At 46.4% G+C, this 17,199-nt stretch overlaps 1 protein-coding gene across 4 annotated transcripts in view; it reads right to left on the reverse strand.

The window, feature by feature from the left end:
* Positions 1-9,653, reverse strand: part of CSNK1A1 (casein kinase 1 alpha 1) — a 34,373-nt gene extending 24,720 nt beyond the window's left edge. The window contains exons 1-2 of one of the 4 annotated variants that reach the window (XM_051630959.1): positions 9,073-9,653; positions 8,112-8,218 (exon numbers count right to left, since the gene is read on the reverse strand). In XM_051630959.1, coding sequence (XP_051486919.1) covers positions 8,112-8,218; positions 9,073-9,195 — 230 coding nt within the window. In that variant the 5' untranslated portion in view covers positions 9,196-9,653. The remainder of the gene's footprint in view (positions 1-8,111; positions 8,219-9,072) is intronic. The other 3 variants (XM_051630960.1, XM_051630961.1, XM_051630962.1) reach the window with 3 other exon arrangements.
* Positions 9,654-17,199: the final 7,546 nt, after the last annotated feature.

Genomic DNA, 17,199 nt, shown 5'->3' on the forward strand with positions numbered 1-17,199 from the left:
TGTTGTTTTTTTTTTTAATTCCCTTGACTAACTCTGCACCAAACTAGTACTGATACACATCTAACACTTGACAATTACTGTAGCCAGGCCTACCCAAACTTAAAATCCTTTTGTTTTCACAGATGCATCTTTCAAAAATCATATTATGTCTATTTCAGCATCTGCATATTTTGTAAATAATGTCAATATCAAAAGAAATGTTTGATAAATGTTTGTTAATAGTTTTTTTTATTTTAAACTGAGAAATTATTTCCTTTGGTTACTAGAATATTCTCCTCATCTAGAGTATCTTCCTTTGAAATAGTCAGAATAAGTCCAGTTAGCAAAGAGAGGTGAGTGAAGGGCTAACAGAATTTAGACACAGCCCATTAAATTCGTTTCAGACTACTGTACCATTTACACAATTTTAGTGGATAACCAGCAGTTTCATCCATTACCTTGGCACTTGTAACTAAAACAAGGTAACAAAACCAGCACAACAATTCAGCTGGTCACATGTTGAATAAAAAGATTCAGAAAATTTCCATGAAAAAAAAATCTCAAATTCAGGTCAAGATTAACTAAATTACTGAAAAACTGTACAGCTGCTAAAAACTGGTAAAGAAACCCCCAATCTCGTGCATTCTGAACCCATGAAGGCAAAGGCATTGTCACCATTAGCATAACGATACCTAATTTTGTCTATGGCTTTTTATATAGAAAACCAGGACATCAGCTCTGTGTCACAACAAAGTGTTCCTACTACCACAGCAACTGTAACAAGACTATTTTGTTCCAGCCTAGTAAAAGCTCTCCTCAATCAACACCTGCTTTGCCAGGTGATCTATCCTCCACTAAAGGCTTCTCTCAATTCGATCACCGACTATTCCAGTGGAGGCTGTGGCAATCTGGAATTACAAACAGGACTGCAGAAGGTCATGCTTTTGTGAGACAAAAAAAAAGTATCTCCTGGTGCCTCACTGCAAGGAGAAACAATGCTTCCCTTACAAGATTAGACTAGTTAAAGCTTTAGCCTTCCAGAAACCTCTATAGTCACATTCAAAAATAATAAAAAAAGAAAATCAATTCAGACTTCTCTGACATTACCTAAACTTTTGCCACTGTTGTAATTCATGGTATGTGACCCTATTGTGTAGTCCTATGCAAGTAGTTTCCCACCATTTTGGCTTTCAAACACCAAGTGGAATAGTAGACATGACAAAAATTGGAGACTGTCAGAAGAAGTAAGGCGGTTAAAAAAAGCTATTAAAACAAAAAGCGTACAGTGAAAGGCAAGTTGGAAACAACTTATTATTGGAATTACCCAAGATCACCTTGTTAGTACGTTTGACGTGTCAGCAGGCACACAAGGGTGAATATCCAAGTCTGGAAGGCCTCATGAACACAAAGGATTCAGACATCCTTCAGAAAACCAAATGACACTGAACTGATGAACACTCTGGAACTGTACTGCATTTCTGAAAGCATTAAGTCGCTCATACTAACATCTCTGAACTAGGCATTAGTCAGCTGACGTGAAAAAAATAAACACAGACCTCCCTATAATCATACAGCTCTAATATCAGGCATCACTGAAAAATAGTAAGTAATCCCAATGAGTAGAAGTGCAGGCATTCTACAACAGAAACTGTGAAGCAATCAGTATTGATGTTTAAGGCACTGACACATAAGTCCCACCATCAATATTCAGAACAGGGTCAGAAAACAGACTTCAAGAAATATATGGGAAGGTGTTGTCTCCTAATGATGTATTCAAACAGCTCAGCAAGTCAGCTATGGAGTTACACAACTATTCTTTATAGATACAGGAGGACTGCAACAGGTAGAAGGTTATTAATAAAAAAAACAAGGAAGAAATAAATGGGAACTGACTGCCTATGGGTACAAATATTTATCTTTAGGAACAGAAGATCTCGCTCTCCAATGAAAGCGTCATAAGCACTGTCATGCTAACCTAGAAAGTTTTAACATTGCACCTGACCCATTCACAGAAAGAACAGCGTGTTGTCTAAAACAGATGCTGGATCGGGACTAAACTGGTCCCTTTTGGTCTCATGTTCTAGATTTCTCAGGATGGACATCTTGCAAAAAATAATGCTTCAGACAAACTGGGAAGTATACTCAATCTGTAAAAATATACTAATTTGAGTCTTCACAGATAGCAAAGTAACACATATAAGTAAGGTAACATACCCTTACAAGATTAATATCTAAATTGCCAAACATTTTATACTTCTAGTTTAACTCTCCTTAAGCTGGAAAAACACTTCCTGTTAGCCAGCTAGGAGTAATATAAATGAACTTAACATAATATGGCATGACTGAAATACTGAAGAGGAATATTTAGCAGATGTCACCTAACGTTAGTTGCCATGGTGAGTATGAATTAGGCCACCCAAGTACTAAATAAAGAAACAGCAATGAACACCCTACGCTATGAAGTTAGATAGACTCTATAAATAAGATTCCGTATCATTTTTTGTGCAGTTATGAGAAAAATATGAATACATGAAGTCTGTCAGTGCAACTCATCTCCCAAGCAATACAGTCATTTCTCTTGTCTAGTGCTATGTTGCATACAGACTTCTTCCATGTAGCTGACTAGCTGTTTCACTAGCTGTTTAGTGAGGTACATTAACACCTGGCAGGAAGTTAGAACTTAAGTCAACTTTCTTCCATAAAGTCAGAAGGTTCAGTTCAGCTGAGAGAGCTAAGCCATTAATCTCCACCACCTACAGGAAACACTGCTGAGGAAAAGAGTTTCAATTGTACCAAATAAGAGTAACACTGAACTGAAACTGTAGTTTTGCACCTGTTTCTGCAAAGGCTGACCTAAGGCAAGGAGAAAAAAGAAAAAAAAAAAAGGGGGACAGCATCCTCTGTTTTCAAACTGTGTTCTCCCTTGGACACTTCTAAGGAGTCCACAAAGGCCAATTAAGACCAAAGTTTAGTTTGTTACAAAGTTAAATACTTTCATTCTCTCAGTAGAAAAAATATAGGCATTAATTTAAAAGACAAGCTTTCAATTTTACTTTGAACTACCAGAACAAGAGGCTTCCTCTTATCTAGTAGAGTGTTCTGCCCTTCAGCATGCAGCCTTAAGTAATAACATGAGATTAATTAATTGGAGGCTCTATTGCTAGAACTTTCTTCCTTATTACTCACAGACCTAGCTGAAAGTATCAGTCTTACCAATGAAAGACAACAGAAAACTTTTCAGACTTTTTCTGACTATGAGCTTTGGGTCTGGATTTTGGGTTTTTTGGCTGGGGGTTGTTTTGGGGGTTTTTTGTTTGTGGCTTTGGTGGGTATTTTTATGGTGTGTTTTTTTTTTAATGCTGCAGAAAGTTATTGGAGCATACTTTAAAGTGAAGGTGTTTAAAAGAGTTATATTTACAGATTTTTTTTTAAGCAGTGCTTAAGGAGTTAAAAATTAAAAGTGTTTAAAAAAAATCCATTGTGGCAACAACCCTAAAATTACCAAAACTTGACCATGTTTTTCCACTGCAAGTATTACTTAGGGAAAATGAATATGTGCAGAGTCTGCTATTAACAAACTAACCAACAACACGGCAGTAAGTGAACAGAAGAACAAAAATTGTAGATGCTTTTACACCTTATTTTTTTCCAGAATCTTTAAAATATGGTTCATGTTTTACCAGACTGCAGGCAATAATGATTTTCTCAACATGAAAATATGTTGCAAGGACTTACTGAATTGAAAAGTACAGATAGATAAGGATGTACTTGTACACATTCACCAGGATCTTGTTCCTGCTCTTAAGTGCAACATTTCTAACACATCAATAATAGCTACAGCCAGTTCCAGCATTTGCCATTATTATTATAGTTATTTGCCATTTGAAGCTGATTACAACAAAAACAAAATATCCCAATGGTACTATCAGGGTTAAAATCTGAAGCTCACTTTTTTTCAAAAGTGTCTGCAAAAGTACTGAACAGTAACTTTTCCAAAGGATACAAACAATACTTGATAAACACCATAAATAGCAAAAATCAAAAGTGGCTGTCACAGATAATTTGAACAATTGTTTTTACCAAGAGTGCTTTAATAGTTACGCTGTGAACAAAACATACAAAACCATCACCAAGCACACTTTGCTTCATTCCTCCAAGCCAGAACCAGGAGTTTGGGAGTAAAGGTAGATAGTCCAAACTAATAGGATCAGTGCCCAGTTAACAAGATTACAGCTAAAAACGCTTTGCCAGTGGAAAAGAGAGCAAAAAAGAAAAAGACAGCTGATGGCTGAGAACAATGAGAATAAGCCCAGCAGAATACTGCAGACTTTGCATTGTGTCCTAAAGGCAGATCAGATTGTTAAAATGTTAAGCTTGGTTCAAGAGCCTTTTGTGAAAAATGAAGGTAATGATCGACCAAAATTTGTGTATCGAGAACACACCACAGATCAAAAATCTGAACAGCATTTATATAATGTTTTATGAAACTTCAAGATGAGTTTAGGAACTTTGTTACTCCTCTAGGAAACAACAATGAACAGCAAAGTCAAAGATTTGCAAGTCTAAGAGGGTTTAGAATATTAAGAATAAAGACATTCCAATCTCAATTGTTGCTATTTTGTGCAAACGTGTTCAGTTACAGTAGGAGCACCAAGGTGCCCTGTTCATCCTCTGTGACAAATAAGATTCACAGAAGATTCCATAAAAGCAATATTAAAAAACATGTAACACCAAAACTAAGATTCTGTTAATCAGCTTTCTTGCAATAATCCAGAAAAGGCCATCAAATCAACCTTAAAGGCTACATAAATTTTTGTTTGGCTCTAGATAATTTAAGTGAAACTCCAGATATGGGCAGTGAGACACTGGCCCAGGCTGCCCAGGAAAGCTGTGGCTGCCCCTTCCCTGGAAGTGTTCAAGGGTGGGTTGGATGGGGCTTGGAGCAACTTGGTCTAGTGGGAGGTGTCCCTGCCCATGCAGTGGGGGTTGGAACTAGATGATCTTTAAAGTCCCTTCCAACTGAAACCCTTCTATGATTCTATTATATGATATCTTATTACTGAGTTTGAAATCACATTTTGAGGGCTGAACTCAGTTTTAAGAACAGGTGCCCAAAATGAATGAGCAATTTACACCTCACCTATTATTTCAGCTTTGGAAGTCAAAGAACCACAGCAGACCAGTTTAGTATGGCAAAGCCAAAGACACATAATGCAACTTCTAGTAAGTTGATCTTGGTCACTGAATTACTTAAGTAGATGAAAGGAGGGAACAAGTCCTTCATTCTTAAATGAGGAATGCAAGATAACATGCCTGTGTTTCCCAGGTGCCTAGCACTGAAATAAAAATGCTGCTGAGCCAAACTTATTCAGCATGGCAATGGGAAAAGCTGAGAATAATTCCTTTATTTTCTATCAAATGCTGTTTGTGATGCTCTGTTTCAAGGTGGCACACTACAGAAATGTACTAAACAGTACACTAAATGAATGTACTGAAAGATTTTCCTTCAGCTTGCTTCATCCTAAATATACTGAGCCAAGAACAGCTTATTCCAACTTGACACTATTAGCATTATAAAACAATGGTGGAACCTAAATTATCAATTACACATGCAAAGTGACCTAAGTACTCTCATACATTCTCCCAGCTTAGCTGCTGCCAAAACCATGTCAGAAAAGCCTGAATTGTCTGAAGCAGTATGCACAGTAATTTCACTTTGGTCCTTGCCTTTAAAATGACCTATTCAAAGACATAGCCTTGTTAATCATCTCAGAGACATATCATTTGGTAGGTCAAGTTCTCTCCCTTATATTCAGTGTAAGATTCTACTTCTACTAAACACGTAATTTAACATGTCACAAAAACGGTGCTGGGTACCCTGCTCAGCTTCCTCTAAAGAAGATAAAAAAGCATAAAAATACTATTTTAGATTTCTTCAAGCATCACCAGATGTCATACAGCAAGATAAGTAGTAACAGAAGCCTAGTCAAAGAAGCCATTAAGCAGTATTTGGTACATACAAATAGGTTTAAAATCAATGCTGCTTCTGAATAAAAAAACCCCTAATTTTAAAAAATGATGAAATTTTTTTTTCTAGAAAAATGCCACAAAGATTAACCATGAGAACCTGAAAAACTTTTCAGACTCGTTGACATTATCAAATAGAGCACACACCTTTAGCACTATAAGCCTATTAATCAATTAGAGTTTTAAGTATTGCCTCAGTTGACCATTGTTGGGGGGATGGCAGGAGGTGGAGGGAGAAGGAAGGAAGTGTGTGTTACAGAAAGGTTGTTGATCCTCTGTGGTGGTGAAACTTCTAAACCACAGTCACTGGTTATACAGAAAACAAAGTCAGACACAAGAATGTCAAATACAGAGGAAAAAACAACTTCAAGATGACTGCTATAATTGAAGCTAGAAGCAAGTTTCTCACCATGCAAGATTACTTCCAGTATTTCAGCTTTAAATGAAGCACTCTCACAGGGCATTTTAATCAAATCCAAGAACTAAAGAGTAGTTCACTTCTTTTACAACTTGAAAAATTTGCAACTTAGGCCTCATTATAAAACCAAACATTCATTTACACTTTAAAAAAAGTTGAAGAATGCCTGCTTTTTGAGTTTTGTGATGAAACACCTGATATCTGCTTGTTTTGGCTGTTTTCCCAGTTATCCTTGTTTTAACACATATTATACTGTGTCAGCTTTCCAAAATGCAATTTCTGTTCTTTCAACTGTAAAACAAAGGCACCCATTTAAGAAACTGTAGTCTAAAATAAAGATGAATTTTGTTTTCAATTAAGTAACTTTGTTTAAGCTGCAAGTATTGTGCTTAATTCAGGTGTGTTTACTCTGTTCCTGTAAAAGGCTGTAGTGAATAAGGACAGATGGCCAAGGCAACACTGTCTCTTCCACTACACAGCTCCAGCTTACATTCAGGACTACAGCCAGTTGTGTCTGGGGGAAGAATGGGGAGAAGGAGAAATCTAACCTCAGAAATGTAGTCGTTGGGTTTTGTTAAAATTAACACATGATCTAGAATATGTCATCTTTATGATAATACAACAGAGCCTACAGGCCACTATTGATACAGGTACACGTACAACAAAGTTAGGGTAGGGTTAACAGATTAAATGGAATCTGCAGTTTGACCCAATATCTAAACTGAAATAGTTTCTACAGCTCAATCAACATAATTCCTTTATGCCATAGTGCATAACATACAAAATACTACCTTCAAAACAAATACTAACAAAGTTTAAAAAAACCAACACCTTCTTTTACAAAGTCATTCTGAAGAAAACTCGAGTTTCTTTTAATAAATTCTGATTCAGAGATTCAGTCGTTGGGAACTAACCCAGTAAAACACCTCAGTAATCTGAAAAGAACTCCTCCTAGAATCTGCTGCACCAGTGATTTTCTTCCACATCAGGACATTCTTTAACACTACTGAAAGTTTCAGGCAGAATATGAAACAAGGAAGCCATACAACAAGGAATTGGTAGGGATTAATCCTAGCACTTAAAACTGTATGGCAATCCTAGTGACGCATCTGTTGCGGGAAACAGGGGCTGCCATTTCATTCCTGGTTGAGGTTCTCTGCAGCCTCGAGCCTTGCAAGCACATAACTATGAAAGGAAAAGATACATGCCTGAGCACGTCCCTCGTCCCAACACGAGAAGGGGGAGGGTTAACCACGTCCATCCGCCATTTTCTGAGCGGAGGAGGAAGACATGTTGGAACAAAAAAAAAAAAAAAAAAAAAAAAGGGGGCAAAAAAAAAAAAAAGCAGCAACAAAAGAAAGCAGCCATTTCCAGTACCGGCTCCAAACTCTCAACCTCACCAAGAACATCGGCAAACAGTCTCACAATTTCTGCTACTCACGACAAGAATTTATTACAGCTCAGGAACTGCTGGAGATCTCACTTTCAAAGCACAGCAGGTACGGGTAAGAAGACAGTAGGTCGGTAAGGGAAGATACCCAATTAGTTGGATATCTTGGCAATGGAGCATTTTTCCCCCCCGACAGCCCAATCCCTCCCAGATAAATCTCTTTTTAAAGACGTTCATCACGCTAATGTAAAAAAAAAAAAAAAAGTCGCTGTACTGGCATATATAAATGATTCCTACCGTATATGTGGGATGCCAACTCCTCCCTGCAGAATCTTGTATAGTTTGCTTTCATACAGCAGCTGGGGATGTCTAGCCTTCTGAGACTCCAACTTTACAGCAACTTCCTACAGTTAGAGGGAACAAGGAATCAGGGCAGAGTGTCCACCAAGCACAGCCTTGCCACTGAGTCTTAAGGGGCACAGCACTTCATTATCCCCCACACACCCCTGATGAAAATGCTTTGAGGCACAATTTTTTTTAAGCTCTCAGTGCTCAACGTCCTGCATTCTGTTGCATCTTCAAATAAAATCCGTAACTGATGATTCGTACATAAACATCCATCCCAGGTCATGAAACTGAGCTGGAGATATAAAGTCTTCAAATCCACAAAAGCGAGGAAGAACATACGTGGGTGTTTCTTCTTTACAGCTCAGAGCCGTGAGGGGGAGGAAGAGAAAAAAAAAAAAAAAGCCATACCAAGAAAAAAAGAAGGCTGAAGAACCAGGGAATCTTCTTTGTTTCTATTACTGTCGGTGAAAATGAGATAAAGCATTCCCCAGCTAAGAGAGAGAGGGGAACAGATGATTGGTGGGAGAGGGGCGACTTTGGCCATCCGTTAAAGACACAATGTTCTTCCACAAATGGGGGTCCCCTCTGCCTACCGCTCCAAGCCAGCTCTGCAAGCAGGGCGGCAGGGCTGTGCTGTGGGAAGGAGCAGGGCCACCCCCCGGCGATGAGGGCCCTCAGGGGGGGAAAGCTCCTCAACCCCGGGGGATGCGCCTTCAACCCCCAACCCCGCCGAGGGCGGCTTCGCCACGGGGCCGCCCGGTGCCTCACAGGCAGCGGCACCGGGAGCAAAAGGGGGTAAAACCCGGCTTCAGGCCGGCCTCGGGAAGGGTAACGCTGGTCTCCGGACCCCCCCGAGGTGCGGAGGGGCCGCACGAGCCCGGGAAGGCGAAGGAGTGAGAGCCGCCCTTACCTCCCCGTTGGTGATGTTGATCGCCAAATAGATGTCGCCGAAGGAGCCCGAGCCGATCTTCCGCACCAGCTTGTACTTGCCTCCGACGATGAACTCGGCCTTGGAGCCGCTGCTGCTCGCCATGGCGAGGGGCGGCTGAGGGCCCCTCCCGGCGCTGGGAGCCTCGCGGGAAGAAAGAGGATTCTATCCCGCCCCGGGCGAGGGGAAAGGGGCAGAGGAGGGAAAAGAGGGGAGAGCGGGGCAGCAGGAGGAGGGCTGGCTCCCGCTAGTCAGCTCCAGCCAGGGCCCTCCGGCGGGCGCCCCTCTCCGCGGCCCGGCCCCACTCCCCGACCGGGCGGCACTCGGCTCTCGGCGCCCTCCGGAGAGACGAGAGGCGGCCACAACGAGGCACCGTGAAGGCAGGGAAGGGAAGAGAGGAGGGAAGGGAACCGCGAAGCCGGCTGGCTCCGCCGGGTGCCGGCCGCCGCCGGGCCCTCACTCGGCCGCCGCCGCCATCTTGTCTGGCCGCGCGGCTCCGCGGACACAAAATGCCCCCGGCCCGGCCGCCGCTTCTTCACCGCGCGGGGCAGCCTGGGAGCGGGGCGGCCCTGCCGCACTGCGCCTGCGCGGGGCGGGGCGGGCGGGGGCGATGAGGCGCATGCGCAGACACCGCCGCACGGCTGCCGTGCCCCCCCCTCCTGGCGTCCGCAGGCGGTGCGCATGCGCAGTGCTGGAAGCCGAGTCCGGGCGGAAGAGGAAGGAGCGCGGGGGACGTGCCCACACCGGCTTCTTAAAGGGACAGGTGCCCCCAGCGCGGCGTCTCGCGGTCGCTGGGGGGAGGGGGGCTTCGACGCCTCCAGGCTCCTGCGGGGTCCCCCCCGGAACTCTGCTCTGCCCGCTCAGGGGGGCCTGTGAGCCGGGCGTGTGGCTGCGGGGCGAGGGCAGCCGGCTGGGACACGTGCCGTGTCCCGCCCCGCTCCGTGCGCTCCGTCACGGGCTGGGCTGGGGTACGAGTGGAACACCCCGGGTCTGCGGGCTGAGCTGGGGGCCTGGCAGCACCTGCCCCGCTCCGCCGCACACGCAGCATCCCTCTGCCTCGGCTCCGTCCCGGCTCTGCCGGCGGGGTTGGGTTTGTCCTCCAGCCTCAGCCTGCCGGGGCTGCGGAGCACAGCCCTGCGGATCCTGAGGGAGCCACGCTCGCTTCTGCCCGGCCTTCCTCCACCGGGGAAACGGATTAATGCGGGTTAAGGAGGAGCCTTAGGAGGCTGTGGCCCCACCGTGAGGGCCATACCGCATCTCCTGGCCTTGCAGCCCCTGCCTTCACGTGGCTGTTACACCTGGCTCCTCTCCTTTCCCAGATTCCTTTGACCCAGCAGCTCTTGCTTCAGGAGCTGTTTCTCGCTTTCTGTCAAACCCAAGATTTCCTCCATTGCCCCCTTGCTTGGTGCTGTGAGTTTTTCCTTTGCAGGAACACAAAACTGTGAATTCCCGGTGACTCATCATCACTCCCTGTCAGAGCAGCAGAGCCAGCCTACATTTGGGAAATGATTCAGTCTGCAAGAGAAAGAAAGCTCCTCCAGTAATGTAGCTCACATATGTAGAAGGAAAGTCTACTCAGGGTGTCTGCTTTTAAGAGAGAAAATCCACATGGTGACAGAAGCTTTTATGGCACTCACCACATTGCTTTCTAGTTTGGTAAAGACACTGAGATTCAAGCACTTTCTGTCTGTACAAGTGCCAGAGTCCTGGCTTGTGTCCACCTGGCTGTCAGACAGTGATTTGCCTGTCTTTCTTCCTGTGGTGGACTCAGTCAGCTACAGGATGACTCCACAGTGAGAGATCAGGAGGAGTGGAGAGGGAAGATTGGCAGCCAGCAATTCCCTGAGCTGTGGATACCAGCTCCACGTTCCCCTTGTGTTTCAGGGAGCTTGGATCCAAGTTTTTACTACAGGTCTCTCTGCACCTCTAATAAAAAATAAAACATGAAGGATTCAAGCTCAGCCTGAACTGTGCCAGATGCACCAGAATGAAAACTATGCTCCCAAAGCAAGCTCCAGCTCGTTCCCACCTCAGTTCTGTCAAGGAGCATTTGCACTAGCGAGAATATCTGCACTCCTGTCATCCCGAGGGAGTGTGGATCTTGTGCGGAGGAGACATCACACACTAGAGAAGGGGGCTGGAGTTTCAAGGGCAAATGAGGTATCTCTGAACATCACACTCATCTCTAAACGCCGAGGCCCGGCGTCCTCAGCTGCCCTCGCCTTGCTGCTGGTGGGGCTTTGCAGACAGCTCAGGACTGCCGGGCATTTAGCGGCCTTCGGGGTTCAGTTGTTTTTGATGGTTGCTCTGAATGGGATTTGAGCCGTTTGGAAGCGTTTTGGTTTGGGTCACGTATCCTTGGAGGAGCTGGAAAAACAGGTCTGCAGCTCCTGGCCAGGAAGTAGATCCCGGGAGGGTAGGCAGGAGGATCTCCTGGGCTATGCAATGCTGCCACCTCCTGCCTGCCGGGGACATCCCTGTGTCCAGGGAGCGCTGCCGGTGCCTGGGGACAGGGGACATCACACCGGGCAGGGACTGGCCCAGCCAAGCCTGGTGCACACGCACTCAGCACACACCTTGCCCGAAACGCCTGCAGTCCGGGCGGGTGTTGTGCAACAGCGACCAGCCGCCAGCGTTTGGTGCTTTGTGTCTTGGTTGTTTTTTTCGCACACATTGAATAATGGGTTCTGCAGCAGGGATGGGGATGAGGGGGATTCAAAGGAGGATCAGTCTAGGCGGTGTGGGAAGGGCTGTGGGACAGGTTGGAGGAAAACAGAGATGGCAGAAGTGAGCGAGTGTGAACCAGGCTAGAACCAGGCACAGGAGAGATGGAAGATGGCCTGCACGGCTGCAGCTCCATCACTCCTGGCCAGGAGCAGCGAAGATACTTGTGAACACCCTTCTGCACTGGGACCACGAGTGTGGGGAACACCTCCACCCCACCTCCAGCTCTGGTGACTCCAGGCATCCTGATGTTTATTGGTTAGGAAGAGCCTCGTGTGCCACCATGTGCCACGCTGAGATGACCTCAACCTCTTCCTGTTTCCTCACTCCTGTGGTCACAAAACACACCTGTTTGTGGGCAGGGGACAAAGTGTTGTGTCCTCCCTTTCAGATACACATCTCCAGGGCTCTGTTTATGTCTCCACAGTAGCAAGGAGAGGTTCAGCTTCAGAGAAGAGGAAAGGTGCACGTCTGTTTCTGGGAAGTCTGTTTCTGGGAAGTCGGTGAAGACAAACACAAACAATAACAAGATCCACAAAAACATAAAAGCCATGGAGATACCGATTGGATTTAAAATTATATCAATTTAAAACACTGCAAATGTAAGCTGAGAGGGGAATTTTAGGCTGCAGTTTCATAGCAGCTGGCCTGATCTAATGACTCAGTGCTGCTCATACAGGGTGGTCTCACTTCTCTGTCCTTCTCATCTCTACTCACCCTGTCCCCAATGCCCAGCTCTGCTGGCTCATCACACCCTGTGTGGGTTGGTTTGTCTCTCCAAGCCTATAGAAAATTACCCAACTAGTTTCTCTGGGTGTTTTCTCTGGGTTAATGTTCTGCCAGAGTAGTGGCTCGACTGGCTCAAGGAGCGCCAGGGAGCCCAGGGGACAGTGCAAGGGTTGTCACTTGTTGGCAATGACATACTGTCAGCCAAAACAAGAGATGGGAGCAGTCAGATGGGAAAATTGAAGAAACATCCCCTGCTGCCCGGAAAGATACTCAGCAGACACCCAGGAGAGACCACAAGAATCACTGGATTCACTGCTAACAGGGAGAACACCACCAGCCTCAGCACCACCACCAAAGAGGATGGGGTGAACTGGACTGCTAGAGGATCCACAAGCTGTTCTTTAGCTCCTGTTCATTACTATTTTTCACGTTTTTCATAGATAGTGAGACAATTAAAACACTTTATAGCTGCATCACTTGATAAAGTGAAAGGAATAACTCCCCTATCTTCTCCTTCCAGAGGAGGCCAGAATTCCTGCTGCAGTGCAAAGCCTGGTCCAGTGTGACCAGCCCTCCTTGATCCCAGCATTGTTCATCCTTTACTTGTGCCTGCTTTGCAACTGAGCATCCACAAACCTCTTAATTTGATCCCAGAGAAGGAAAGGAGTGTTTTTGGTGTAATAAAGCAGCTGTTTGATGCAGCACTGATGAAGCAGCATCCTGTTTGCATGCTTGTGACCGTGTCAGCAAATACGTGCTGCTGTGAAGTTGGGAGCAGGAGGCAACAGTTCATAATCCTGGGCAGCAGGGATATCCTGGGTTCCTGTCTAAAGGCTGCTGGGGAGGGAGGAACACTGAAATGACAAGCTAAGCAAAGTCATGATTGAAAAAGTCAAAGGCCACGCAGTGCCTCTGCTCCAGAGCAGTCAGCTCACATTTCAGGTCAAGTTTTAATTTCAGAGCCTCTCCAGAGTCCTGCCATCTCCCAGGGCTTTCCTCCTGCTGCTGCAGGTAGGACCTATGAGCACCAGGGATGCTCATCCCAAGTGCTTCTGCCAGGCAGACTGCAAAGAGCAAAGTTACATGCACTGGCAGGTCCCATCCCTGTGCACTGCTCATTCCCTGCCAGCCCCTCTGCCAGACTAGCCCCTCAGCCAGTGGATGCCCCTCCTAACCTGGCAGGAGATGATTCCCTTGTTTTACCGAGCTAGTTTTCTGGTGGTTTTGGGAATCAAATAGTGTCATGGCAGGATCTGATAAAGCTGGACCTGATGCAAAGGAAAAAGAGGAAGGGGGTCACCAGAAGCCCAAAATCTTCAGAAATAAAACAGGAATCTTCCATCTTCAGGTTGTCCCTCCAGGTACCTAGCATCACCCCCTCTCCAGATGAGCACATTCACCCTGTGTACACTGTGTAGCCAAGAGAAAGCAAGGTCCATATCTTCAATGCATGGTCCAGTGTCCTCTCTGAAGTCTTATTGTCTCAGAGAAATGGTGAATTCAAGGCAGTTTTGTCCCCAGTTTTCCCTGTAAATGGGCAAAATCTGGGTGCAGATGAACAAGCTGAGACACCACCAGTGGGTTTCACAGAGTCCTGGGCAGCCAAAATCATCTCAGTATTTCTTTGCTCTTTGGCAAGAAGGGCAAACGAGCTTTTGGAAATGCTGGGGGCTTTGTGTTTTAAATTAGATCTGGGTTGCAGGTTTGTAGACAGAGCAGGTTGCTTGTCTAAGGACACCTGTTCTGCTCCAGCATCTCCTCGTGCTCCCCCTGCCCGTACTGTCACACCAGCAGTGTGCCCTTCATGCAGGGTTTTTGCCCAAGACCCCAAGCCCCTGGGCTCTGGCTGTGAGCTGACCAAAGCTGACTTTCCAGCCAGCTATTTTTAGCAGTTTATGGTGTTTGGGAAAGTGGCTGGAGAGAAGCAGCTTGTGTCAGCAGGAACCAAACCAGGCTTGTGTGCTCACCTGCCCCAGGTGAGGTAGCTCACCTTCAGACAGTCCTGTCTGGGTACCCTCTGAGGACATCTCACAGGGTGGCTTTTCCCCCCATCTGCCCAAACCCTGCTCCCCTGCAGGTGCCTCTGGCAGAGCAGGGTGATGTGGGGCTCACCAGGGCGTTGCAGTGGGGTGGGAGGGATCCAGTCCCTCTGCATTCCTTGGTCAGTGTCCTGCCTGACACCCACCCATGCCAAAGGCATCCACAGACATCAAAGATGTGCTGCTTGCCACCCCTGCCAGGCCCACTTGTCCCTACTCTCCTGCTGCTCCCTCCCTTGTGCTGGCAGGGCTGTCATGGTGCTGTGGGGAGCCAGCCCAGGGAACAGCTCCAGGTTGGAAATAACATTTTCCGGAGCAGTCTGACACTGGCTGCGTTTGCCAGGCTGGCTCCCAGTGCAAAGCTTCAGTGCCAGTGCTGGCACAAGGCAAGAGGCACCATTATTTTTGGCAAGGGTTCCTGCTTTAAGTGTTTGCACATCACCCTCAGAAAGTTGTCATGTCTTCTAGTCTGGGGATACAGCCAACACAGGCGATGCTTTATTCCTTCAGAAAAGATATGCACAGCCATGCCATGTCTGACCTGGAGCCTGGGATTTAGTCTCTGGCACTGCTGTAGCAGAACAGCTCTGCCAAACCCTTGCATTTGACCACATCATGTCTCCAGACAGACCTCATCATCTGCAGCCCTGGCAGCATGGATATAGCATTGTGCCTATAGCATTCCTTTCCAGCAGTGAAAGGACATGGGGAGCCCTGGAGCTGGGTCACGGATCTGGCTGGCTGGGCAGAGCCTGGAGCAGGGCTGGGACAGTGGGAGAAACCTCATTTTTCCAGCACTGTAATTGAACTAAAGATATCTGGGTCCAGGGAGAAGGTGTCTGTGAGCTAACAGCACCATTTCCAAATCTTTCAAGAAGTTAGAGGGGAATTCTGCAGTCTGGGACATTCTTGGCTTTTTGGGAAAAGGGGTTTTTTAAGTACTGCAGGAAAAGGGGGATTTTCAAGTAATTTTGGTGATTCTTAGGAAATGCCGTTAGTGCACGTCTGGAGCTCTACCAATGAACTTGTTCCCTGGAAGACTCTTTCCTGCAGAGTTTCTCCAGTGGACGTATTAGAGCCAAGCAGCTGTGCCTGCAGGCTGCTTGGATTGCCCTGGCTCTGCTGCAGAGCTCAGACTCTCCACCCAGGCAAAAAGGTTGAGAGACACAAGATCCCTAAGAGTTTCTTTCTTCGTGGAGCTTGTCTGGTTTCCCTTGAGATGCCTTTTTTTACCTTGCCTTAACTCTCTGAAAGGCAAATTCCTTCCCTAATCCAGCGACAAGAGGCTGTGCAGCTCCAGAATTGTTTGTAGGTAGATGGAGGAAGTGCAGCTCCTTTCCTTTGGCACAACCACTGGGAACAATTTGCTGAATGGGGGTGAAGCTGAGGTCCAAACTTTCCAGTGATGTCAGACTTGAAATTGCTTTGAGTACTGGAGCGGATGGGTGAGGCTGAGACTCCAAAGAAGTCATGGGCCAGAAAGATGTAAATGGCAGCACAGCTGATTCACTGCATGTCAAGCGCTATGGATAAGTCCTCAGCAGCAGTTTCTCCAGTGCTTTTGAATTAATTACCCTGCTAGTGCAGAGTACTGGCATTTGGCACCCAAGGCACATTTCCTCTGTGAGACTGCTTAAAGTAGCCAGGTTCAAATCACTGAGGTGAGTCTGCTCTAACACAAAATGGTTCAGCTTGTGGATGACTGCTGATACACCTGGGAGGAAATCTTTCCCCGGGTATAATTTCTTGAACCATTTTAGGGAACATGGATTTTTATACATGCCATGTGCTGTGGTTTAGGAGGCCAGGGAGGATGAGAGGAACAAAAGCAAGAGGTGCAGGATGGCTGCTGCAGCAGCAGAGCAAGAGCCCGGAGTGCAGGATGTGACCAGCTTGGTCCTGTCTGCCCAGCACAGGCTTTGGCTGTGCTGGGTGGACACTGCTGCTCTCCAGTGGCAGGAGCCAGCTGAGCACACAGGCTGTCCCAACAGGCTCTCCATCACCCTCTTCTTGGAGGACAAATGACACAGAGTGGTGAGCAAAGGCTGTGTCCCTGCTGTCCCCCACGCCCTTCAGCAGCAGGAACGCTCCCTCTGCCTCCCACCTCCTGAATCTTGGAATGCTTAGAGGCTGCCTCTGGATGAGGATCAGCACTCGAGCAGATTGCAGATGAGGGACACAATCAAGGGCTGCAGAGTCTGGTGATTTTATCACTAACAGCACATCATGCAGTGGCTTTCACCAGCACCTCCTCAGGGGTCATGGAGCTGGTCCTGCGGAGTCAGGGCATGACAGCTCCTTCCACTGCTTTTTAAAGCAAGTTGCTTCCTCCCAGGATTGGAAAGAAAAACATGTTCAGGAGCACCCCAGAGAGCCTGAAGAACACAGCACAGCAGAAAGGAGCCTCATCCCTCCAGGGGCTGGTTTGTAAATGTCCCTGTGATTTTTAAATACGACATTTCCTAGGCCATCCTCTGGAATTCTGAATCCTGTGGGAGACTCACAGGACAATAACTCTGAGGGATGCTGAATCCTGGCCCATCTCCTGGATCTCCTGGATGCCATGCACAAGGGTATGGTACTGGGATGCTACTGAAGGAAGTATCCCAGGATTTGG

Source organism: Apus apus, chromosome 13 (assembly GCF_020740795.1).
Source record: "Apus apus isolate bApuApu2 chromosome 13, bApuApu2.pri.cur, whole genome shotgun sequence".
Taxonomy (NCBI): domain Eukaryota; kingdom Metazoa; phylum Chordata; class Aves; order Apodiformes; family Apodidae; genus Apus; species Apus apus.